At 38.9% G+C, this 27,894-nt stretch overlaps 1 protein-coding gene across 2 annotated transcripts; it reads right to left on the bottom strand.

The window, feature by feature from the left end:
• Positions 1-248: 248 nt before the first annotated feature.
• ANXA7 (annexin A7) lies at positions 249-27,822 on the bottom strand. Of its 2 annotated transcripts, XM_060034798.1 has the most exons (14): positions 27,744-27,822; positions 24,218-24,272; positions 21,801-22,023; positions 21,097-21,198; positions 20,424-20,488; positions 19,932-19,997; positions 15,676-15,778; positions 15,366-15,460; positions 12,444-12,557; positions 12,035-12,205; positions 8,946-9,116; positions 8,791-8,866; positions 7,600-7,712; positions 249-5,146 (listed from the first exon to the last, which is right to left on the bottom strand). In XM_060034798.1, exons 2-14 carry the CDS (start codon positions 24,269-24,271, stop codon positions 5,024-5,026), a joined length of 1,476 nt encoding a protein of 491 aa, XP_059890781.1. In that variant the 5' UTR covers position 24,272; positions 27,744-27,822; the 3' UTR covers positions 249-5,023. The 2 variants fall into 2 exon arrangements, with proteins under 2 accessions (XP_059890781.1, XP_059890780.1); XM_060034797.1 differs by lacking the exons at positions 19,932-19,997; positions 27,744-27,822 and having other exon boundaries at positions 24,218-24,291.
• Positions 27,823-27,894: the final 72 nt, after the last annotated feature.

Raw genomic sequence — 27,894 nt, 5'->3', positions numbered from 1 at the left:
TTTCGACCCCTTTCTTTCAGTATCTCTCCATAAATAGGAGAAAAACCAAAAGCAAATTTATTTAAAGATAAAATAAAAGCCTTTATTAAACGGTTTTGAAAACAGGTCATTTAAACCTTTCTCCGTGAAAAATGCACATAAGACAATACTTTAAAAGGGAGCCTGTGTCTCACACACTGTTGGGGAGGATGCAAAACCGCACTGCTTCTAGTGCTAAATATTTATACAATAAACAGACTCAAAGTATATGATGTTAATGCAAAAATTTAATACGTTTGAAATTCAACATTACTTTAGAGTTGGAATGGCAAAATACAATGGCAAAAGCCTGGAAACAACTCAAACGGAAGAGTGGATGAATACACTGATATATATTCACAATATCACACATTACAAAGGAGTCAAAATGAATGAACTACAGCTCTTCACAACATGGATGAATCTTAGAAGTATACAACTTTAAAATGTTGCACTGCTAAGAGCCAGCTTGAAGGGGCTCCTGGCCAAATCACAGACAATTTGAGGATCAAGATAAACAATGATAATAATGGATTACAATCCATTGAATAAAATAGGAATACACAAGTTCACATTGATATAAATAAATGAAGAGAAAGGAAAGCTCTTTCTAACAGTAGAATGCCAACCCAATGATGGAAATAGAGAATTACCATTTGGCACCAACTATAGAAGTGGATGATTTAGACATGAGTCTTCAGTGGTAAGATTGGTGTGTGGAGGTTTGATGAGGAATAGGATACTGGCATGATTTTGGAATACTAATCAATTACAAAGGGAAAAACAGTGAATTTAAGAAACCAGCATGACCAAGTGATCAACGTTAACATCACCAGTGTTGGGAGGGAGTCTACATTTTGTGCCTCCTGATGAGACTCACTGGGAAAAGCAAAGCATCATTTTGTGGTACTCCTGCAAACAAGGCACCTCGGTTGTAAGCCGTCCTGTAGAAACTAAGGTCTGTACCCTTTAATAAAACTGTCAAGGCCATGAAAGACTGGCAACTCTTGCAGATTAAAGGAGTCTGAAGATACACAACAACTAAATGCAATACTTATTCCTGTATAGCATGTTAACCCAGAAAGGAAAAGAAACATTGTTGGGATAGTGGGCGAAATTTGAATGGGCTTAGTAGATTGGGTAGTAGTGTTGTACCAATACTGATTTCCTGGTGTGGAAGATTGTTTGCTGTTATGTAGAAGAGTGTCCCTGTTTGGGGGAAAATACCAACTGGAGTGTTTAGGAGTGATGGGACATCATGACTGCAGTTTGCTCTCTCAACCCTCAAAAGTTTCAGAAAAAGACTAATAACAAAGGATATATGCGCGCACACACACATACTCAAGAGTGAGCAATGAACCAACAACATGTTAACTATATGAGAATCTGGGTGAAGAGGAAATAGGAGCATGGAAGTTCTTTGTACTGTTCTGGCAACTTTTCTATACATTTGAAACTATTTCAAAAGAAATTATTAAACTATACACACACCCACACACTACTCCCCATGGAAACTCTGCTTAGGATACAATTACCAGAGCCAAAATTTAAAAACAAATTGTATTTCTGCTAATAAACATATTAAAATTATAAAAATTAAGAAAAAGATTTTTTTAAGTTGCAGTGTTATAAGTCATAACAGTTCTCTAAATAAAACTATGCAACTGTTGAGTAAGGCATTTATCTCTGGATTTTTCCCCCAGTGAGGGTTGTGAGTGAATCTGCGCTGAAATAACTATCCTACCTTGTGCACACATACCTTTTTTTTTTCGCTGTAAGGCTTGCAGGATCCTAGTTCCCCGAATTTAAAAATGGGTATTTGAATAGACATTTTTCCAAAGATATGCAAATGGCTAATAATCTCAAGAAAATATGCTCGTTAGTCATTAGGGAAATGCAAATCAAAACCGCCGTGAGATGCCACTTCACATCCACTAGGATGGCTATATTCAAATAGACAATGATAGTGTTGATAAGAATGAGGAGCAATTGGAAGCCTCATTCATTGCTGGTAGGATCGTAAAATGGTGCATACAGCTGCTGTGGAAAATAGTCTGGCAGATCTTCAAAAGGTTAAACATACTCTCTCTGTGTGTCTCTTTCTTCCCCCCAACACTTTCTTAGTCTCTTTCTCTCTCCCTTTTTTTTTTTTCAGCCTCTTTGAATCTTTCAGTCTCTCTCTGAGTCTCATTTTTAAAACTGCTCTTTTAGAACGGGAAACGGTTCAGGTCCTGCTGTGGCATGGGGCTTATGTCTCAGTCACGTCTGCTGTGAAGCACACGATGCTCTATTTATTGTAGAAAGTGACTTTATTTGCTTTCTAGAATTGTTTCTAACAGATGGTATAAGAGAGGTAATAAAGAGAAAAATCTATGCCTGTAAAGAATACAAAAGTTAGTTTTACTTACTGTAATATGACTGTCTTAAACTTATTTTCTGAGAAATAAATGTTCTAATGAGCAGCAAAAAAAAAAAAGTTAAACATAAAAATACTGTATGTACCAGCAATTCCACTCATAGTACTATAGCCAAGAGAATTGAAAACATGTGTCCACAGAAAAAACTTGTACATGAATGTTCATAGCAGCATTATTCATAATGGTCAATAGGTGAAAACAACCCAAATGTCCATCAATTGATAAATGGACAAGCAAAGTGTATATCCAACAATGGATTATCCAGCCACAAATCAGAATGAAGTATTGATTCACGCTACTACACACGTGAGTCTTAAAAACAGTATGCTAATTCAAAGAAGCCAGACACAAAGGGCAACGCATTGTATGATTCCATTCATATGAAAAACCCCAATAGGGAAATCCAGAGAGACAGAAAGTAGATTAGTGATTCCCAGGGGCTGGGCAGGAGGAGGGGAAAGGGGGAATGACTGCCAATGGGTATAAGTTTTCTTTTTGGGTGAGGAAAATGTTCAAAAATTGATTGTGGTGATTGTTGCACAAATGCATGAATATCCTAAAAACGACTGAATTGTACACTTTAAAAGGATGAATCGTATGATATATGAATTATATCTCAATTTTAAAAAATAATTAATTAGTTATGTCTGTGCTGGGTCTTCACTGCTGTGTGCGGGCTTTCTTTTTATTTGCAGCGAGCAGGGTCTACTCCTCACTGTGGTGCGCAGGCCTCCCATTAAGGTGGCCTCTACCGCTGCGGAACATGGGCTCCAGGCGTGTAGACTTCAGCAGTTGTGGCACATGGGCTCAGCATCTGTGGCTCGAGGGCTCTAGAGCACAGGCTCAGCAGCTGTGGCGCACAGGCCGAGCTGCTCCACGGCACGCGGGATCCTCCCGGACCGGGGCTTGAACCTGCGTCCCCTGAATTGGCAGGCGGACTCTTAACCACTGCACCACCAGGGAAGCCCTCAATTTTTAAAAGTTTAAAAATATATAGCTCATATCTTTCCCTGGTACCTTACACCCCTCTTTCTCACCTTTACCAAATCCCATCACTGTTACTTACTTTTCCAAAACCTGTATCAAAAATCTATCTTAGGGCATCCCTGGTGGCGCAGTGGTTGAGAGTCCGCCTGCTGATGCAGGGGACACGGGTTCGTGCCCCTGTCCGGGAAGATCCCACATGCCGTGGAGCAGCTAGGCCCGTGAGCCATGGCCGCTGATCCTGCGCGTCCAGAGCCTGTGCTCCGCAACGGGAGAGGCCACAACAGTGAGAGGCCCGTGTACTGCAAAAAAAAAAAAAAAAAAAAATCTATCTTAGCCAGTGATCCTTCTACCTATGTATCTTGCTTTTGCCCTGCGCTACAATTGTACATAGGTCTATCTCTCTAAGAGTAAAGTTGTGTCTTATACCACCTTGTATGTATGTCCCTTGGTACTTACACAAAACAAATGTTTATCGAAATATAATTGATAATTACTATTCTCCCCCTCAATTTTTAGTACAATCATTCACCAGATCTGTATTAAATATCTGCTTTGTACCGGGGAGCTCAACACAAAGAACAAATAGGGTTATTACCTTCAGCAGAATTTATAATCTAACATTTACAATTTCCTTGTATCCTAATTTTTGTTTAGAACCCCCCACTAGATTACAAACCTCCTTCCTTTGTATTGATACTTTCCCTAACCTACTGTAATGCTCAACATACTCGATAAGTAATTGCTCAGTACTGGGAATAAAGCCAGGTTTGAAATCACTGACTCCCTGAACTACTTCTCCAAAGAGCTAGTATTCAGTCTCCCAGGAAGATGATTTAAGCCTCGTTTATTCATTAATTCAGCACCTCTTATGTGTCAAGCTTCACTGTCTTGAATCACGATTAAATTGCAACTAAAATTAAAGTCTTTCATAAATTTTTTTAAAAAATCAAGGGCCAATAAAGATCTCTAGGCAGTCTCAGTAGACGTAAAAGTAGGCTATATATTTTATGCACATAAACACATAATCCCTCTTTTAAAAGTTATTACAGGCAATACTAAACTATTTTCTATGTGGGAAGTTTAGTGTTTATGAATATAGAATACCTATTTATGTAAAGTAAGATGCAAATTGCTCTTCTAGGTCAAAAGAGCTGAATTTTTTAAAAAAATAATACAGTTTTGACATATTACCAACTATAACTGTCCAATGGAAGGCAAGGGTTTTTTTTAAATTCAATATTTATTCAAATTTATTCAATATTGAATTTTTTATTCAATATTATTACACAGAATTACAGACTGTTGTGACTTTTATTCAATTTGGTATCCTGTTTAGAATAAGAGCAGTGAGAATTATGCTTTACAAACATTGCATTATTACTTCATCATTGTGATATGGCTTTACTTGATCGTATATAGAGAAAAAAATAACATTGGAATTAAGGCAATAACCACATGTGCAAACCAAGCACAAATACCCTGACACAGTCTTTAGTACAAAGCTCTTTTGGGTAGGTGAGGATTGATGTTGCTGCATGCAGGTCAGTCATTGCTTTGAAGGATAAGCTCTGAATAGCTTCACTCATTTAAAAAAATCTCTCCTACTGGCCCACAATGGCCAGAAGAAGCCTTCGGTAATCTCCACTCGTATCACTTGCAATCCTTTTGCTCAGGGTCTTCTGATACATCTGACTGAACATCTGTTTTATTTGTACAAGATCAATCTGCATGCAAGACATGATATTTTTGATATTAGAAAACAGCTGTTAAAGAAAACTGATATTAGAATTATTCTTTAATAGTGAAAAGATCCTAATTATAACCAAAGCAGAGGGGAAAAAACACCAGATGACTGGCATTTTATAGCTAGCATTCATACCAGTACTAGCGTCACCCAGTGAATGTCTGATTCACTGTTCTGTAAAGATATTGAATAAGGGTGATACTAGTTTCATCTACTATTCCAAATATATTAGTCATTTAAAAACCATTTGATAGAATGGCTATTATCAAAAACACAGAAAATAACAAGTGTTGGCAAGGATGTGGAGAAGTTGGAACTCTTGTACATTGCTGGTAGGAATGTAAACTGGTGCTGCCACGGGAAAATGGTATGGTAATTCCTCAAAAAAATAAAATAAAAACAGAATTACCATATAATACAGCCATTCCACTTCTGGGTATACACAAAAGTGAAAGCAGAGACTCAAAATTTGTACACCCATGTTCACAGCAACATTAATCATAACAGCCAAAAAGTGGAAGCAACCCAAGTGTCCACTGACGGATGAATGAATAAACAAAAAGTTGTGTATGCATACGATGCAACATTATTCAGCCCTAGAAAAGAAGGAAATCCTGACACATGCTACAATGTGGATGAACCTTGAAGATGTTAAAAAGGACAAATACTGTATGATTCCACTTATATGAAGTATCTAGAGTAGTCAAATACATAGGACAGAAAGCAGAATGGTGGTTGCCAGGAGTTGGGGAGCAAGGAGAATGGTGAATTATCGTTTAATGAGTTTTCAGTTTTGTAAGGTGAAAAAGTTTTGGTGGTGATGGTTGTACAACAATGTGAATGTACTTAATGTCACTGAACTGTACACTTAAAAATGATTAAAATGGGAATCTTGTGTTATGTATATTTTATTATAATTAAAGAAAAAGGGATCCTGCTTAGAAAATTTAAGTCTAAAAACAAATACACAAGAAGGTTTTTCCAAATACTGTATTACGGTTCTCTTTTAAAAAATGATTTACCTTCTTTCATATAATTTCATAGCATATGTTTTCTTTTGATTAAAAAGAAGTCCACTAAATAAACAAAGTCAAAGAAAGGAATACATCTGAGGCTATATTTAGGTAAAAAGATAAATATAAAATTTTTTACAGTTATTTCATAATTAAGTATATGCTAAATTTTAAGAATTTTTATGTCCAATGGGATTAACCTGCATAGGTCCTTCATACAGTTCTTTTTTTTTCCCCCCGCACCTCGTGGCTTTCAGGATTTCAGTTCCCTGACCAGAGACTGAACCCAGGCCATGGCAGTGAAAGTGCCAAATCCTAACCACTAGACCACTAGGGAACTCCCTCATACAGTTTTTTACATAAGCAAAATGAAAACCAAAAAATAAACATCTGGAGTTCCCTGGCGGTCTGTTTCACTTAAGCAAGCCTCTCTCACAGCATGAGGAAAGTGAACACTGTGCTTTATACAATCGCTACCAGCCGTGAGAAAGAGAGCCCTTTCTTAATGTCAGTCCTGAGGGATTGACAACCAACTAAGGAACTTTTAAGAAATTAACATTCTAAGTCAGACAGAGAAAGACAAATACTGTACAATTTTACTTATATGTGGAATGTAAAAAAACAAATGAACGAACATAACAAAACAGAAACAGTTATAGACACAATGAACAAACAGGTAATTGCCAGAAGGGAGGGGGTTGGGGGAAGGAAAGAAATAGGTGAGGGAGAGTAAGAGGTACAAACTTCCAGTTGCAAAATAAGTAAGTCACAGGTATGAAATGTACAGTGTGGGGAATATAGTCAATAACTATGTAATATCTTTGTAAGGTGACATGTCATAACTAGACTTATCATGGGGATCCTTTTGAAATGTATAGAAATATCGAATCACTATGTTGTATAACAGAAATAAGCATAGTGTTATAGGCCAATTATACTTCAAAAATGAACAAACTCATACAAAAAGAGATCAGATTTGTGGTTACCAGAGGTGAGGGGTTGGAGAGGAAAGATTGGAGAAAGACAGTCAAAAGGTATAAACTTGCAGGTATAAGATAAGTAAGTACTAGGTATGTAATGTACAACGAGATAAATATAATTAACACTGCTTTACATTATATATGAAAGTTGTTGAGAGTACATCCTAAAAGTTCTCTTCACAAGGGAAAACATCTTCCTTTAATCTTGTATCTATATAAGATGATGGATGTTCACTAAACTTACTGTGAAAATATTCATGATGTATATAAGTCAAATCACTATGCTGTATACCTTAAACTTATACAGTGCCGATTATAAACTTACACAGTGTCAATTATATCTCAATAAAACTAGAAGAAAAAAATGTGTTTAATATTGCTAAGAAAAAAGGATCAACATTCAAAATCAAGTAAGATCAGACAAACAGAGAAAGCCTCACCTCACTTCGAGTGACCACAATCCTGACCAGGGTGGAGTCATCTGTGCCGGCACCTTTCATAGAATGGTACAGCCTCTCAGCGAAGAAGGCAGGGCGGTTCAGGGCACACTGCACTGCAAGTGAGAGACGCTTCAGACGTGAAATGACTTGAAAAAGGTGTGCACACACCATCTATCACTTCTAGCTGCTTTTGATCATTTTCTACGTAATCATCTCAGAAATCTGAGGTGAGCTGAAGATATTGTCCCCTTGATTTTTCTCAGCCTCCACCTTTCTTTCCAGCAGCATCAGACAGGCTACCTTCAATTCTACAAGATTCCCTCTGGCCAAAAAATCCCATTTTCTCTCCATAGATGCAGTCATTAGCCTCTTCACATTTTCCCCCTTAAAGTGAGAAAATCTGTAGCAACTGTGCCCTGGTAATATCTTACTTAAAAGGAATAATGACTAAAATCTGAATTCTAGATGTCAAATATATCATTTGACTGAGAGAAGGATGTAAGATACACTCCAATATAAAAAAAGAAATCACAGATTTGAGCAAAGATTTGAGAATGATAATAAGAAATCTGACATGTTTTCTCTTAGGAAAATTAAATTAGCAAAGTCTCTTCCTGCAGATGGTAGAGATGTACTAACTATACATCATTACGTTAGCTACAATTACTATAGTAGTATTTGTAAGATATTCAATTGCTAATATCAATGTGTTACTAATAGTCTCTTTAGTTTTATATTCTCCATGAGAATGAAATTTCCATTTCATTAAACATCTGAATGTCAGGACACCAAAAACTGGGTTTTTAATTTCCAAATGGAAAAGGGTCTCATTGGGCTAAGTACTTGAAAGGTGTTTTGGAGAGCTCAAAATGACGCTTTGTGTGGTGGCACTCCGTAGTTCCTTAGGGCTTTCCTATTCACGTTAATGGAAATGCCACAATCTATCATATACTTTTGTATACTCCTCAAGAAGGGCATAGAGAATAAAGACCAAATAATTTCAAAACAATCCTATTTGATCACACCACCAACCATTCATAGAGAATTGCATATAAAAACAGAGGGTTAGCTTGGCCTCTGCCTAAGCAGATTCCAGGGAGGCTATATTAATAATCACCACTTAATGGGAACAACTATTCAAAGCCTCACTCATTTACAAACAAAACAAAGCAAAACACTAAAGTATCTTACAGATGGTCTTCAAACCACTTTCAACACTTCCAGAAAACTCACGGCCGACACTGCTTAACAAATCTCGATTAGCCACCTGTAAACAAAAAGTATAGTGGTTAAAATATTTTCACACCTTAAAATAGAAGCCAAATCTTCAAAAGAAAAGCTCATACCCTGCAATAGGCCTCCATGGTAGCTTTCAGCTGAGGAAAGCTTCTTGTGGCAAGAATCATGTTAAAGCAAGATTCATCTGTCCCTAATTTCCCCTCACCAGCCTGATAGAGACGCTGAGCATCTTCCTGAGCCAGCTGGTGGTTAACATTCTGGTTCTCATCGCGATTTCCCTGCAAAAGAGGAAGGCAGGAATTAGAAGAAGGTGATACAAGTTCTATTAAAAAAAATAATAATTTTTTTCTGGGACTTCCTGGTGGTCTGGTGGTTAAGACTCCGCACTTCCACTGCAGGGGACAGGTCCCCATGACAGGGACACGGGTTCGATCCCTGCTCAGGGAACAAAGATCCTGCATGCCATGTGACAAAAAAGTAAAATAAAATTGTAAAAGAAAAAAAAAAGTTTTTCCAATCTAGTCACTTCTGGATTTAAAGGGACAATTTACTAAAAATTAATGTATAAAGTTTGTCACACTTATCTTTCATTTCCAAAGAAACTATACTAGTGTAACTAGTACTTTATTACACTGCCAACTTTGGATTTTATATGACCATGGTTTAATGAGGTTATATTAAAATGAGAGGTTTTCAGGGCTTTGAGAGCTAAATTAAATCAGAAAAGTTTTCCATGAAAAATCACACACACGTTTTATTTTTGAAAGTGTGGAAAATTTTATTAACATTCACTTTAAAAAGCTTTCTCTTGGTACACCAAGAGAAAGGGGTTCTTAAAAAAGTTACTCTTCAGGGTTTGGTCCTTGGTTTAGAAGTTTTGGGGTTTTTGTTTTTGTTTTTATTCAATAAACATTTATTAACAGGTATTAAGAGACTAGGCATGATAGAAACCACAAGAACTGGAAGTGACTATGGCCACTCCATTCTTCCCATTAAGGAGATAAAAGATGCCTCCACAGTGGGATTAGGGTTATAACTGAGGTCTCTGGGAATTAAGTGCAGGCTCAGAGCAGGGAATGACAAATGGCCCAGGAGAGTCCAAGAATGCTTCTCTGAGGAGGTGGCTTGAAGGGTGGTAATTGGGCCAGGAGAAACAGAATGGTGTGTGTTGAGACTGCAAAGTATGACACCTCCAGAGGCTGTGGCCACACACACACACTCGTGATCTAGCAAGTCCTGAACACTAACAATGCAGCCACTTCTATCCTCCGGGAGAAAGCCTTCTGCCACGAAAGGAATTTCATTTTTCACTTCTCTTGTGATAGGGTCTACTTCTATCGGTTCATGTTCTGAGCCAATAAGCACCGTCCCCTGTTCAGTTCGGAGAGAGAAGCACTGAGGTTTCCTGGAGGCTGGATATCCCTGAACTCCAGGGTCTGAAGTAACTTTAGATTTCTCATGATGAAGCGACTACTGAGCCACGCTGAGGACCTCCTCTAATAGGAGATATAAACTACCACTCAAATAAATTATGAGTCTGCTTAGCTGGGATTTAAGATCAATATGCATTATACTGAGTTCCGCTTTGTATTCATCCATATAACTATAAGGTATGGAGCACTTGCTTTGTACCAGGCTGTATTAGTCAGGGTTCTCCAGAGGAACAGAAACAACAGGATGTGCTAAGTGGTGGGGACACAAGAAAGACAGGGCCCCTCCCCTCAAGGAATTTAAGTCAAAGGAGGGAGTATATAATATGGAGGTTTCATGAACGTCCTTTCATTCATCCAAGTGTAATCTTAATATACAAGTATTTATTATGAATGTATACACGAAAATGACATGTGAGCCTTTTAGAAGAAGTTATAAATAACTCAAGTACTGCTAGCCTGTACCAATTTATAGACCAAACTCTTCACTGGGAAGAAGAGAGGGAGGGCCTGGGCCTGAACAAGAGTAAAGCTTAGATGGGTAGTTGGTTTCTCTCAAAAATATCAATAGAAACACAAACCCAAACAAAGGAAAGGCTGCCCTCTGGAGTCTCAGTGTCTGTCTGAGCAACAAAATGGAGAGGTGTTCCTTGAAGGTGAAAAACTGTCTCCTGAAGAGCACTGGGCACAAGGCATGTGTAGAAGCATATTCTAAATGGACTACTGAACACAGCACAGGCAAAGGAGCTCAGGAACAACTCCCCAGATGATTGCCTTTGGATTCAAGCACATAATACAGTCCCATTTTCCTAGGAAGCCACTCCCTGGAATAGGGACCTTTACTTTGAAAGATGGCTGGGCCTTGAACCCTGCATAAAGAAATATTCAGCACCTCATTAAAGTCTTAATAATCATTTTTTAGCATTAACTCTCTGGTCCTGATTTTCTTTTCATGCTAACCTACTCCCCTGCCCTGTTATTCTGTTGTGGGTAAATTCAATGTCCTCCCATCCATTTGCTTTCTTTTCTCATTTCCATACCCACGCACTTTGGCACACTGTCTTTTCTGCAACTACCTCCCTTTGCTGTGAAGAGCCTCTCCTCTACTTTTAGCATCTTCAAGACTGTCCAACCTGTGCACTAGCAGGATAGCCAACAACTCCTGATACTGAATCAGTGTGCTAGTATTTTGCCTCATCTCTTTCAAATATACCCTGATTATCTCATTCTAAGTGTATTTGTAGTATCATTCCAAATACCCTATTTGGAGAATTTTCTGCCACTTTTCCAGCACATTTGGGGAATCAGAACAAGGAGGGTACTAAGCACAGTACCCACAGTACTAAGTACTGTGAACGCTGAAACATTTTCTGCATTTCTGGCTCTCCTCACAGTCCTCACTCTTGTAGCACTTGCATGGCGGACCTACATACCTTCAGTTGATGGTCCGACTTAACTGGCAGTACAATGCTAAGCTCAAAAGTACAGATTCATCGCCATTCTAAGACACAGAGCCTCAAGTTGATTTCTGATTTCATACAACCTCAAAGAGGTTAATTTCTGATTCCTTACAAAGGCCAGATTTGCAGAAATAAATTTCAGTAGTGACTACAAAGAAACCTGTACAGTGGATTCTGCATTGTCCCTCCTAAAGATGTCAAGATTCCAAGGGGGCTAAATATTAAAAGGAATAAAGAATGGCCACTGGCAACAGGCAGTAAAAAATGTTCCCTCCACCAACACCCAAACTTTCATGCTATACTCACCTGGCACATGGATACAAGTAAACGTTCAAAATGCCCTGATGTATCTGACCTAATGTCCTTTTCAAGGTCTCGTCCAAATTCTGATTGATAACATCTGACAATTTCTCTGATTTCCTGATTTGTTCTTGTGCATAAAATTTCAATCAATACACGTTCCTGAGTTCCTACTCCCTATGTGAAGTGAAGAAAGGGAGAATTATACAACAAATCATGAAATTTCTGAAAGTAGTTAAATCTTACTGTTCCATCAAATATTTCTTTAGCCTCCAGACCTAAAAAGCTCTATATATTCAGATGATATAAAATAATGTACTGATTTAGCTGTCACTATAAATTCAGAACTGCCAAAATTTATGGGGCTTTACATTTGAAATAGGACAAAATACTCAAAGTAAATGCCATATACTACCTTCATTGCATTCTGTAAACTCCAGGCATCATAATACGTAGGTGGCATGAACAGGGCAAGGATCAGTTCTTCCATATTTCCACTTAACTCTGACTTAAGATCTTTGATTAAATCCTGTTAAATTACAAATACAAACTAAGTATATGTGCTCTCCAAATTTTGTTTTGCTTAAATTTTTTAAGGACAATATGAAAAAATGGAATTGAATTGCTATATGAAAGCCTCAATTGCTGTTCTGAATATTATATACTAAGGAATAAATATTTAAGTTTATTACACTCAAGCAGATATATTTTACTCATTCTATCAATAAACACTTAATAATAAATTTATTATAGTTCCACCACCACACTAGGTACAAAATAAGAGGTATAGGAAACAAAGAATAATTCAAATTAACAAAATGATAAACAGATATTTACTTAGTATAAGAAACTGTTCTTACTCTATGAGGAAACAGAAATTGTCATCATCGTGTTCTTATTTGAAAAGATAAGATAAACATTTTTAAAAAGTTAATATAAAGCAGCCTGTACTCCAGCGTGAGATGAGTAAGTAGCACAGAAATAAGCTGAAATAGGAAAAGTTAAAGTGGGCTAGAGAGCTCAGAGAAAACTTTTAGTCCAGATCTTGAAGAATATGTAAAAATTAGCAGGCAAAGAGAAAGAAGAAAGGTATTTCAGGCAAGGAGAAAGAACACAAACAAGGAACAGAAAAGTGGTTCCCAGCCTTGGCTATATGCATTAAAATCATCTGCAGAATTTTTCTAAAAAAAAAAAAACACAAACAACACTTATGTCAAGAATGAATACCCAGAGATTCTGCGTGTGTTTTTAAGTTTGAAAAGAGATTATGATACTCAGCTAAGATTGAGAATCAACAGTATAGAGGCAAGAATGAGCAAAGCTTGTTCAATGGAACAACAAGACAACCAATTTTGTTAGAGGGTAATGTTTTCAGAGATTAGTAAAACAAAGTTGTAACTACATGCTTGGATTATTACCTTGAATACCAAGCTAAAGAGTGTGGATCTGATTCTGCATGTTGGGAGGAGTTGCTGGAAACTTTTACGTAAGAAAATGGCATTGATATAGCAACAACAGGCAGTATCAACAGGCAGGACGGACTATGACGACAGAGGCTATAAATGAAATTTAGGCTACTGGAATATTTAGGTAAGAAGTAATAAAGGCTTGGACTTGAGTGGTGGAAAGAAAAAAAGGAGACAGAAGACACATTTTTAAAGAGCTCTTTTACAGATTAGATCAATAAGACATAGTCAATAACCAGTTGCTAGGACAAAGCAGTGCCTGGCATACAGTAGGCACTGAAACAATATTCACTGATTAATTGACAAAGAAGAGTGTGGAATCAAAGAAGACTCCAAGGCAGGCTAGAGGAATAGTATTTTTATTAATAAGAAGTCAAGAGAAAAGGTGGCTGTGGGTAAGGAAAATAGGCTGGGAATTTAGTTTTAATTCAAAGGTGCTGTATGAGAAAATTCAGGACAACGAAGCACAGACCACATGTGAACTAAAGAAATTCATAATGTGGAAAATACTTTTGCGAGAAAAGTGAGTCTGATGCTGAGCCCTAAGAGAAACTAGAGTTTGTGTCACTTAATCAGCCTTAAGACTAAGGAAGTGGATTTTGGGTTGGGCAGGCAAAGTAGAAAAGATGAGGTGGGACCAGCCAGTGGAACTCTACTTCCATTCTGAGAAAAGTAAACTGGATTCAGAGGATATCGGAAAATGTTTAGGATTCCTATCTAAATGGCAAACCAATGCTACCCAGTCTTGCCCTTTATATTTGAGAAACGATGACACCTTTCAGCCACAGAATCTTGCTGGATTTAGTCACTGATCATCCACTCAACAAATATTTAAGTGGCTATCTGTTAGTGTTCCTGTACTTGGTACTATAAATACAAAGATGAATATGACATGGTTTGCCTGATGGGAGCTCACAGTTTTGGGGAGCGGGCAGTGACGTTAGTTACAGCAGAGGTTTTACAAAGTGCTATGGGACCACAGTGGAAGAAGCAGCCAAATTATGCCAGAGCAATGAGAGAAACTTCACAAAGTAGCTTAATCAAGACAAATCCTGGAGAATTTGTTTGCCATGCAGGAAAAAAGGAAAAGTTGTTCCAGGACAAGAGAACAACATATACCAAACACAGAAGTATGTGTGCAGGGAATGGCAAGAAGTTCTATGAAGTCATAATACAAGATATGTTTAGAGGGAGGAAGAGGAGTGAAAGATGATACCAGGGACCAAAAATAAGCAAGGGCTACATAAGAACTCCTTGAATCCAACTGTAAGGAGCAAACTGAGAACCAAGCTACTGATCAGGATTGTGGTCATTATCTACTTTTTACTGAACATGTGTCACCTACCAGACATAGTAAATAGGTATGACTGTGAGATCAAGGACTACTCTAGAATTGGAAAGCCTTCTAAGAGAAATAAATATTGATGGGACTTCCCTGGTGGCGCAGTGGTTAAGAATCCGCCTGCCAATGCAGAGGACACAGGTTCGAGCCCTGGTCCAGGAGGATCCCACATGCCGTGAAGCAACCAAGCCCGTGCACCACAACTACCAAGCCTGCGCTCTAGAGCCCACGAGCCACAACTACTAAAGCCCGTGTACCTAAAGCCCATGCTCTGCAACACGAGAAGCCACCACAATGAGAAGCCCACGTGCCGCAACGAAGACCCAGCGCAGCCACAGATAAATAAATAAATTTATTTAAGAAAAAAGAAAGAAAGAAATATTGAATACACCTCTCCTGGGGTCTCTGAAATCTAGTTGTCTCTTCTTTGTACTCACCAGTATGAGTAAAAAGATAGTAAACAACCTGACAGAATGCAGGGTGTAAGGCCACTGTTCATGCTCACTCCTGAAAAGGAAACAAAACATACCTTGCCATACATGGTCTTAAAAGCTGCTTTAATTTTTTGCCTTTGATCATTGGAACGATTGGCCACAACGTCTACAATTGCCTGTTCGTCTGTACCTGAAAGAACCATACATGTCTAAGTAAGGATGAGGTCTGTGTGGGGTGCTCCTTGATGACATCTTTTAGATGCTTACAAGGTGTCTGGTGCCAGATTAAATTGAGGGATGTGCACACAGGCTCACATATAAACTTGGTTTATGATATAAAGCTTATTTTTACTCTACAATCACTTGAATTTGATTGTAAATGAGACAAAAATATGTTTTCCTCACCAAAACCCTTCATTGCTTTACGAAGAATTTCTGCATCTCTCATGGCATCGAAGTTGGCAGCAGGTTGGATTGTTCCTTGAGTTCCCTGAGTCATCGAAGCAGGCTGAGAACAAGAGGCATAAAATCCAAATCAGTTATTGTGGTAATCATTTCACAATACATACATATACCAAATCAACATGTTGTATACCTAAAACTAATACAGTGTTATATTTCAATTGGGTCTCAAAAAACTGGAAGAAAAATAATATGAAAAAATGTTCAACATCTTATTAAAAAAAATACTAACTTAAAAAAAAAAGCCAACTCCGGTTTCTCTGCTTACAGGAAGACAACTTAAGACTTCTCCGATTATGGGACTTCCCAGGTGGCGAAGTGGATAAGACTCCACACTCCCAATGCAGGGGGCCCGGGTTTGATCCCTCATCAGGGAACTAGATCCCACATGCATGCTGCAACTAAGAGTTTGAATGCCACAACTAAGGAGCCCACCTGCCGCAACTAAGGAGCCCATGTGCTACAACTAAGGAGCCAGTGAGCTGAAACTAAGAAGCCTGCCTTCTGCAACTAAGACCTGGTGTGACAAAATAAATAAATAAATATTGGGGGGGAAAAAAAAGACTTCTCTGATCATCACTCTTAGGCAAGGAAGCCAGTACTTAGGTTTTAGGATAAGGATATTTATTTTCATGGCTCATTCTGGAACAGACAGAGACTATCCTTCTCCCACCAAAAGACAGCCAGACACCAAACTTTCAGGAAACAAGAGAGTCAAGCTTGTGAAGATAGTCACAATCTTTCCATGCCTTGGTTTCCTTCTTGGTAGAACAGGAGGGCAAAAAAGAGATTGATCCCTGGATAGTGCGAGTGGCAGTGTTTTATTTAAAGAATATAATAATGGCTTTAGTGAGGTAGAGCCAGACTTGCCCAATGAGATTTCAAACAAGCAATATACTTTTGGTAATAGCTCTTCATTTCCTGTACGGGCCCTGATTATTAGACATAAATCATTTTATAATAAGAAAAGCATGAAAATGAAATTGATGACTACAGACTCTGGGAGTTACAATATTCTTCATCAATTTTATAAGGAAATAAACCAGAAAGCAAAACAAGGACTATATGTTTTTAAATACAAATCTATAAAGAAATTTAAAAATCACCATATGACAAAGACCACAGTACTAAGTGTTTCAGGCAAGAATCATCAATGGATGCTAAAATCAGTGGGTAAAAGTATAATGAGAACCAAGATATTTGCATACTTTGTAACATTACAGCAGAAAACCTAGCAGACATCATCTGAAGCAAATGATCAAAACCAATTATCACCAGGAATGGGGTAAATCAACAACTAGTGCCTCCTGATATGATTCACTAGGGACACGACATCATTTCTGTGGTATTCCTGCCAAAATGGCATAACCTAGATTTAATCAGGGGGACTTATCAGACAAACACAAATTAAGGAATATTTTACAAAATAACTGGTAGTATTCTTCCAATGTATCAAGGTGATTAACAACAAAGACTGAAGAATTATTTCATATTAAAGGAAACTTAAGAGACATGACAACAAATGCAATGTTTCATCCTGGATTTGATCCTGAACCAGAAGGACATTACTGGGACAAGTGATGAAGTCTAAAGGTTGGGTAATAGTATTATAAAACTGTTATTTCCTGTACTGTATTTATGTAAGAATCTGAGTAAACTGTATGTATACAGGAATTCTGTACACAATTTTTACAACTTTTTTATAAGTCTGAAATTATTACAAAATTAAGTTTAAAAAAGTTTAAATACAAAGCTATGAAACAATTCATTAGTTTTCTTAAAATATTCGAATCAGGGTTTAAGAGAGATGGGATACAGCAAGATGATATCCCTTCACATTTTTTTTTTAATTTATTTATTTTTGGCTGTGTTGGGTCTTCGTTGCTGCACACGGGCTTTCTCTAGTTGCAGCGAGCAGGGGCTACTCTTCGTTGCGGTGCGCAGGCTTCTCACTGCAGTGACTTCTATTGTTAATGGAGCATGGGCTCTAGATGCGTGGGCTTCAGCAGTTGTGGCACGCGGGCTCAGTAGTAGTGGCTCACGGGCTCTAGAGCGCAGGTTCAGTAGTTGCGGCGCACAGGCTTGGTTGCTCTGTGGCATGTGGGATCCTCCCGGACCAGGGCTCAAACCCGTGTTCCCTGCATTGGCAGGTGGATTCTTAACCACTGCACCACCAGGGAAGTCCCCCCATCACATTTTTTAAAAATTAATTTTAATAATATATTTTATTTAACCAAGTATCTCTAAAATATCATTTAAAGATGCAATCAACATCATTTCAAAACATAAAATGATTCAGTTGCTTTCTAGGCAACTGAAACGGTATTTCGAGTTATACCCATTGAATACAGCAACAGCAATATGCCAACCAATATGCCCCTTTGTAGGGGCAAAGTGATTGGGGAGAAGGAGACCAGACCCTTCGACAAACATTTTTATGGTCAGTAATTCCTCCCACTCATCTCTACTCTCACGCCAACATTTTCTTCTACTAATAAGCCCTAACAATCATCCTTCAGTAGTTTCTAAGCCAGGAATGTAAGCAGAGAACTAACAAGAAATATTTGTATATTGGTTTTAAGGAAAAACTAAAATTATTCTACTTGTAGCAAATATTCAAGCAGAAAAAATTTTTCAACATATTGCCTTTACATGAGGCTTAATGTATCAAGCACTGATGAAAGTTTTCTTTGATGTAACCACTGTCACTAAAATCCTAAGCAGGGCAGAAGCTTCTGTTTATAATACACTGAACTAGACAGTAAGAGAAACTAACCCTCATCATGCACTATTTGACGACTATCATTTTCTGTCATCCTCTTGTTTCTAAAAACGAACAACCACCAAAAGACTTATTCCATTTTTCATCTAGAGGGAAAAATGGTTTTGTTTTATTCTTTGTTGAAAGTCTAAGTTTGAAGTGAATCTTCATCAAGAATACTATCATTCTGCAGGCATTATACTGAACTCAAAGAAATCAGGGTCTATATTCTTGAGGTCAAAACTCTAACTACAGAGGATTTCTCAGTACAGCAAAGCCCATACTATCTGCCACCAAAAGTGCCACCCTTTGCCTTCCATTTCATTCCGATCTTCCTGATGAAAAACTGCCATAGAATTAGAATTGGGTCAATCAGGAGAGGTCACCTGGCCCCAAGACAAAAACTTTCTTTACATCTTCCTATACACACACACACACCTACACATACACACACACCAACTTCTATCAGGGGATTTTCAGTGACAGGGAGCTCACCCCTCACAAGGTAGTCTATTTCACTTCCATCTATTCCACTTTCCATCTCCCAAAATCTACTGCTCTGTAACTTCCTGGTTTCAATTTAGGGTTGTAATTGTTATGCAAGATAAGCTGCATGTGTATTTTACTTTTAGTGTTTTTATGTTTAAAAATCTTTTATATTCAGTCATAAAATGATGTCTTTAAAAGCAAATGCATGCTTAAACTAAACTAAAATAAAAATTCTCATAACAAATGATTAGAATAACTACAGATTTATAATATGATTAATAATCAACAATTTTTTTAAAAAAAGATTGAAAGCTATTTACTATGGGCTTTGGAGGAATATCATTTACTGTATCAGCAAATTAGCACTGTATAACAGAGACCACTGGTCTAAGAGGCAGAAGAGCTAGGATCTAGTCTCAGCTTTGACTTTCACTAGCTGTGTGGCCTCTCTGGAGCTCAAAAATTCCTCAAATCTGGAAAGGAAGCCAGAAAATGGCTAAGTTTTTTTCTTCTAATTCTGTAACCCCTTACCAATCCCAGCCTAAAAAAAGCTTTAAAATGCTAGATCTTTATGAACAGACAATATGAAATGAGAAAATCAAGATAAGGTAAACATAAAACTGCTTATGTTCCTATTAACTTGCATAGGATATAAAAGAATTAACAAGTCAATTAAAGAATAAAACTTAATATTAAAATAAGGAGCTATATTGAGATAGGGCAAAGATTTGATATACAGGAGACCTTCTGAGACTCCTGAAAAATCAATTTAACAGACATTAATTGACTACTGTATTTAAACCCCTGCCAAGCACTACAGGGACATAAAGATAAAAACAGATACAATGAGCCCTCAAGGAAGTGGTGAGAGACAAATACAGGAGAAATTAGAAACAAATGAAGGCATATATAGGAGATCTAGTGATTAGTGAACATTAAAAAACCTTACTTCACTGCTATAATCCACAGAAACAGGAGAGAAAACAGGATAGGAAGGTAAGGATTCTGTATTGATCTGAAAGAAGAGTGGAAAGTTATAAAGGTAAAAAAGGAAAACAAAAACATACTTCATAAAACACTGCCAGAAATATCAACCACCCAGTAAGTTCATAGTTATACTGCCAGCAAGGGAGGAGGAAAAAGAACTAAAACCAACGCCAAGAGTCCAAGTGAATCACTATGAAAAAGAGTATGGGTGTCATCACCTGTGAGAAGGGACCTATGTTTGTCTTATTAAAGTCATCAGGACAGTACTTAAAAGCAGGTGGACCAAAGAGCATGGAGTCTAACAGAAGCAAAGATTAAAGTCTTAAGTGAACTGTTTTAGACCATCTCCTCTGCTTCATGGAAACCTCTAATGTTAGCAAAGGAGTAGTGCCCTTCCTTAGCATTATCCAGTTACCCAGACTAAATTTAAAAGGTAGGAAAAAAAAAAAAATACCTGACTAGGGTAAGGAGATTGTCCTCCAGGGTACTGAGAAGGCATCGGTCCCCCAGGAAAACCACCTACATATTAAGAAAAAATACAGCAATCAGGTCTTAACTGATTTAATTTTTCAAAACAGCACTGATTTATTATGAATATGGAAACATATGAGAATATTCACACTATTCACTAGGATAATTTTTAAGTTTTATAATTTACTGAATCAAAAACCAACTTTGGTCACAAGGACCTTTTAAAATATTCCATGTCCTAATTTCTTTAAAATAATTTAACATAATTTCTTTATAAACAATACTCTAAAAAAAGAACAAAACACTTGAACCAGATTAAATTCTGATTCCATCTGGAAAGGATGACAGGACATAGTTCTGGGGGTTGTTTCCTTTGTGCTATACTAATGAGCAGAAAAGTTCCTGAAGGTTTTGCTTTTTGGCTTCAGGACAGGTAATTTTTTTTTTATTGAAAACATAGGTCCTTATTACCATCTTGCTGATTAAACTTTTTCATCAAATTAATACACTTCATGAAACCATATACTACCTAAGAAGTATTTAGTATAAACGTTTACTAAAGACGATTCCAAACATAAACTACTAAGTTCCTTCAACAGCAACTGCAAGATTCAAAATATCAAGGTACTGTTTTTCTCTGGACAGTTAGTACATACCAGGTAGTGGGACCTGGGATGGGCCCCCGCCATAAGACTGTGAGGGTGCCTGTGGATAGCCAGAAAAGCCTGCTCCACTTGGTGGGGCTCCAAACCCTTGGCCTGGAGGAAGAACAAGAGAAAAAAAGAAACAAACTACAGTGACAGTTCTCATGATTGAAGTGAAAACTTTAGAAACAGTAGAAGAAAATATACTATTAATGCTATAGCAGTAGTCCCTTTTGGTCTAAATTCAATTTCTCAACAAATCCTTCCCCATTAAAAAATAAATTTAAAAAAAAGGTTACTTCATTCATCTGCCTTAATAACTTATAATACAAAAGTGCTAAGATTTTTGTTTGTTTGTTTGGTTGGTTTGGTTTTTTACATACTGTGGACAAAGCTGTCCTAAGGTCACAATCATGCCAAATGAAATATCTTAATCAGTTCTTAAGATTACAAATTATCAACCAAACCATTATATATTGGTCCTTTATTACCATGAGATTTATTCTAATTCCTTTCACAACAGAATTTTGGAGACTGCTCCCAGCTTTCATGCCTCCTTAGAACCTTTATCCTTCATCTTGCCAGCTAGGTCCTTACTGTCTAAGGTAGAAAGTAGGCTAAGAGCAACTCTGACCTCGTACAAAACAAGAAGGAACCGAGAGGATTAAAGAGAGAAGAAAAAAAATGCTATACTAATTCCACAACCCAGGACTCACCTCCAGGATAGGATGGAGCTCCCCCTGGCTGTGGGGCACTGGGATAGCCTCCAGGGGCAGGGTAGCCTCCAGCTCCTGGGTAGCCTCCAGCTCCTGGGTAGCCTCCAGCTCCTGGGTAGCCACTACTTGGTGTTGGTGGGTAGGCACCTCCTCCCACTGGAGGAAAGCCACTAGGATAAGAATACTGACCAGGAGGAGGAAAAGATGACTCCTGACCCGCAGGCTGAAAAACCAGAAAAATTTTCAAATGAATGTGATCACCGAGAAATAGAACCTAGCTAAGGAAACAAACAAAGATAACTGTTAAGGTCTAGCTTATTCTTTTACATATTAAAAAGCCCATTAGAAGTCCTGGTATCTCATACTAGTTTATCAGCATACTAGTTTTTCAGGACACTTGTTTGTCAGAATTCAGTTATATATAAATCTACCTGTGTTAGGCAAGAAGGGTCTGTTTCTCTATTTGGGAGTAAGAACCAGGCTCTTTCCAAACCTCAAGCCTTCAGGAACAACTAGCAAAGCTCATTAGTTCCTTCATTTTCCTAGCACCTGGAAATAATAGGAAGATTTGCCTCTCTACCCTAAAGAGAAGAATTCATGGCTTTCTTGCAACACATCTGGACCTGTGCATAACAGGGGGAAAAAAAAATAAGGTGACCTGAGTCATACACTGGGTGTGACATTTTGGACCTCAGTTCAGATCACACAATGTCTAAGTGTGGAGAGACTGTTACATGTTCACTAAACTTTTTCCCAGGCCACAAAACTAGACTACATTTCCCAGGACCCCGTTACAGTTAAATAGGACCATATGACTGAATACTGGTAAACGAATGTGGACAGAAGTAACATACACGACTTCCAGCCTGGTCCCCTTAACTTTCTGCCCAATCCTCTAAGCTCTCTCTTCCCCTCTCTTTTCCTTCATCTGCCAGCTGGAAGCAGAAGATCCAGTGGAGGACTCCAAGGCAACAGAGGATGGAAGGAGCCTGGGAACCCTCAAGACGACATGGAACAAAGCCTCCTAGCTCCCCACCACACCCTTCCCCCGGCCACCCCCACCACTGACTTCCAGGAGACTGAAGTAAGCAAGTAATAAGTTTTTATTGCTTTAAGTCATTGGGATGTTAGGGTTGTCTGTTTTAACAATTAGCTGATATTGACTGAAATGGTGGTCAGAGTCCAGTTTAGTACATAGGGACCTGGGAACATATTCATAATTCTCATCTCTTCAATGATAAATTCAGGAGAGCTATATATTCACTTTACATAAGAATATACACTAATCTGTATAGGCCCCTCTTTCTATTCTCCCAGAGTTAGAAAGAAGCCCTGCATACTTATGAGCATAAAATTGAAACACAATTCTTACTTATGCCTCAGCTATGAGGTTAGTCCTCAGAATAGTATAGACATCAACAAGGCAGAACTTGGTAGCACATTTATAACATGCACTCCAAATACTAAAAGTCTCAGAAGTACTAATCCAGGGACCTCTAATCCACTGCAATTTGTTACCTATGAGTCAAGCTCCTCTTAAGTTTTTTTTTTTTAAAGATGTTGGGGGGTAGGAGTTTATTAATTAATTAATTTATTTTTGCTGTGTTGGGTCTTCGTTTCTGTGCGAGGGCTTTCTCTTAAGCCCCCTCTTAAGTTATTTTAAATCTTCTAACACAAAGATTAAAAACCAGTAACTCAGGACTTCCCTGGTGGCACAGTGGTTAAGAATCCGCCTGCCAATGCAGGGGACACGGGTTCGATCCCTGGTCCGGGGAGATCCCACATGCCGCTGAGCAACTAAGCCCGTGCACCACAACTACTGAAGTTGGCGTGCCTAGAGCCCGCACTCCGCAGCAAAAGAAGCCACCATAATGAGAAGCCCACGCACCACAACAAAGAGTAGCCCCCGATCTCTGCAACTAGAGAAAGCTCACGCACAGCAACGAAGACCCAACGCAGCCAAAAATAAATAAATACTTAAAAACAACAACAACAACAAAAAACCCCAGTGACTCAGGATCGATTTAGCTTACCTACATGTTGTACTGAATCATACAGCATTTAACATTTTAAAATATTCATTTCCCAATTTTAACAATTGGGCAATTTCACATAAAATCCAGATTGTTGGCTTTACTTGAAGATATGGAATTATCCAGCAACACTGGGTCAGCCTCCCTGCATGGACACATGCGGCTTAACCTGACTAACTGCTGCCTTTCCACAGGTGAGCCAAGTCCCTGTAGTTCCCCACAACACCTGCCTTCACTCATGAACTCTACTCAGTACTTCTGGCCATTTGAATTTATGACCCCTGCTCTAGCATATTTGTAAGATCTGTCATGGGCTGGCTAGTTCTATACAAGATCTGTGCCAAGGACATGAGCTATTTTAGTATCATAAGTGGCAATACTTACAGGATATCCAGGGAAAGCTGGGTAGCCTGTGGGGGGATAGCCCGGGTACGACATTCTGTAACAACAATAAAAAATGTCTTCTGTAATTTCCTATAAGGATTAAGGCCTTTGAAGATATATTTTGTCATAGGGTTTAATCAAAACACACCTTCTGTCAAAAGAGTCTAGCAGGCAGACTGATTCAGTAGTTCTGAGATGGGGCCCAAGATTCTGTATTCCTAACTAAGCTTCCAGGTGATGCTATTGCTGCTGGTCTGTGAATGATATTTTGATACCAGAATATTTTGGCATTTCTGAATCTACCACCTAATTTGCCAAATTTTTCAATATGTGTTTTGGCTCGTCTCCCCAATACAGCTATAAATGATTTGTATTTCATTTTATCAAGACCCCAAACAATGACATATACACACTATTATATATAAAACAGATAACTAATAAGGAGCTACTTTATAACACAGGAAACTCTACTCAATACTCTGTAATGGCCTGTATGAGAAAAGAATCTAAAAAAGCGTCAATATATGTATATGTATATGTATAACTGATTCACTTTGCCATACACCTGAAATTAACACAACATTGTAAATCAACTATACTCCAATAAAAAAATTTTTTAATAAAGGACCCCAAACAAATCCAGTTCAACACTTACAAAAGCCCACTATTTAATAAGCACTGTCCTAGGTGCTGATACAGAGATGGGGGGGGAGGAAAATGAGAAAATAAATTTAAGTTATTATAGTGCTCCTTATGACATAAGCACAGTATAGAAGCTAAAAACTTGCTAAATTGAGAATGAATGGGCATATATTTAGTCGAAGTTGAAAGAAAATAAGAAAACTGATCCAGTCAGTTTTAAAACAGTCATTTGGAATCCAAAGACCTGGATGCAAAGGATGTTAAATCATTTTTTGCTGTCTTCTTCCCCAAGCCCAGCTGATAAAAAAAAAAGGAGTAAAGGAGAAACAATATCATCCAAGAACAGTCAGATGGACCAAGGGTAAAAGAGGTCAGGGTCAAAATAAAGTGAAGAAGTCTGAAAATAATTTATGGGAGAAATTAATAATTATTTTATTTATTATTTTTTTTTTTTTCCAGTACACAGGTCTCTCACTGTTGTGGCCTCTCCCGTTGCGGAGCACAAGCTCTGGACGCACAGACTCAGCGGCCATGGCTCACGGGCCCAGCCACTCCGCGGCATGTGGGATCCTCCCGGACCGGGGCACGAACCCGTGTACCCTGCATCGGCAGGCGGACTCTCAACCACTGCGCCACCAGGGAAGCCCAATAATAATTTTAAAGGCAACAAGTTTTATAGCACCAAAGACTACAAAAACAATTTAAATTTCTAAATCTCAGGAACTGTTCCAGTGACAAAGTCCTATTTCTACAGCCTTTAGCTACTACATTAAATCTTACCTTTAAAGGCACTAGAGGAATTACGTCAACAAGAGTTTCTGAACAGAATGAAGATAAAGACTATCCGTACATGAGAAAACTTAAAGCAACTTTAAGAAAATGAATCTGGGTACATTTTGAAATATAATTATATAAAGGACTAGAATGCAATTCTATTTCCAGGATGTACCTCATAAAAATACTTACACAAATGCAAAATTATATACGTTCAAAGCTATTCATTACACACTATTTGTAACAGAAAAAGGTTGGGAATTCCCTGGCAGTTCAGTGGAGAGGACTCAGTGCTTTCACTGCCATGGGCTGGGTTCAATCCCTGGTCAGGGAACTAAGATTCCGCAGGCCAAGTGGCACAGTTAAAAACAATCTAAAAGTCCATTAATAAGGAACAGGTAAAACAGATTAAGGATAACCATACAATGAAGTGTTAGGCAACTATTAAAAATGAGCAGCTCTCTTTTTACTCATATGTGAAACCACTCTAAGTCATATTCAGTGGGAAAAAAGCAAGATGAAAAACTACATAATTTGCAACCAAATGTGTAAAAATTACATTTATTTGCTTGTATATAGAGAGAATATCCCTGAAAGTATACTCAAGAAAGTAGGAAACAGTACTCCACTGCTGCCTCTGGAGAGGAGAGCTGGGGCATAACAAGGAGATTTTTCAATGTACTAAAAAAAAGTGCTAAGTGTCCTTTTGGAATTATGCATGTATCATCTATTCAAAACGCAGATTGAAAAAGCTTTTGTAAAAAGCTGAAACAAACCCGAGTTTGGTGACTCAACAAACTACTCAACTTTGCCCAAGGAATAATCAGACTATACCAGTGAACCAGAACTTTTATTTCCTTTTCAACATCCTCCGTCAGCAACTACTTTTAAAAGACTAGAAAAGCATTCTTGGTTTTCCAAACCATCTCCACCCAGTGAGTCAACTACTAAAAGGGGTGGGTCTCACTATTCAAGTCTCAGAGATGGCATGAAGCCCAGGAACACAGGAGGCAGCTGTTGCAAATTTATGAAACAAATACAAAATAGAAAGGGTGTATGAAGATGGCCAACAGCAGATACTACAATTTTCCAAAACCTGCCTCTTGATTGGGAAAGACCATTTAAATCTGTCAGCAAGGGCCCTTCAATAAAGAATTGGAGGCACGACTAGGCTCTGCATGGACAGGGTAGGCAGTCACCACCAGTGAGGACTGAAAGGAGGCTTCACTTTGCAGTGGTCAAAATTCTCTCTTCTACCTCCCTATCTAGTACTTGAACTCCTTCCCTGCCTGATAGGTAACTCATTACACTCATTATCTAATTAGGACAGATTATCAGATCAGCTCCCCACCAGCTGGCAGAAATTAGAGAGTTTGAAGGCAGTTGGACGACTTCTTTTCATTTCTGTCACTTTATGGTAGACATCAGCCATCTCCTGTAGAATTGTTCACACAGGTTGGGCTCAAATCAGCACACGTTTGCTGCTGCTAAGGTACTAGGAATCTAATCTGGAATGCCACTTCCCTGAATAGTTTCCAAGAATTATAAACCTGAACCAGTGTACAGTTTTAGGCTTCCGCATTCTGTCCTAGGTTCACTAAGCAAGTACAAACGTCCCAAGTTTCCCTAAATTTGCTGTGTCACCAGGAAGTCTAGTCACCAGCCGGACTTAGCTTTCGGTGCTGCTCACCGGTTTTCCTACTCAGCCCTCCTTGGGGTCGCTTCAGCAGGGCCATCCTCTGGCCTCAACCCCTCCACCTGTGGTCCACCTGCCTGCGCGGGAGGCCCCTCGGGCAGTGAGCTCCCTCGGACCTCCGGACAGCCAAGGGGCACAGACGACCGGCGAACAGGACTTCCCGTTGCCCGGCCGCCTCGCCGATCCCGCCCTAATGCGCCCCCGCCCGAACGCCCCCACCAGGCAGCCCGGGTCCCAAAACGCGCACACCGAGTCACCGGCCACTCCCGGGGCCCACAGGCTCCTCCAGCGCCCCCCTGCTCGGGGACACACGCGGGGCCCCGCCCTCTCCCGGCTGGCAGGCCTCAGAGCAGGCCGGGGCGAGGCGACCGAGGGGGACGAGGGATGGCAACGGTAGGGTACGCCGTTCCTCACCTGACCCGGTGGAGCAGCGTCTCGTCCCAAACTGATCTCGGGCAAGATGGAGCCGGGGGCGGGCCCGGGAAGGGCGGGGCGCCGAGGGCCGCCGCCCGAGGCCGTTAGGATCGCAGGGGGCGGTGCCGACAGGGCCAGTCCAGGCGGCTGT

The sequence above is a fragment of the Delphinus delphis genome, chromosome 16 (assembly GCF_949987515.2).
Source record: "Delphinus delphis chromosome 16, mDelDel1.2, whole genome shotgun sequence".
NCBI lineage: Eukaryota > Metazoa > Chordata > Mammalia > Artiodactyla > Delphinidae > Delphinus > Delphinus delphis.
Note: the sequence above shows the minus strand (reverse complement) of the source record. Positions and strands in the feature narration are given on the sequence as shown.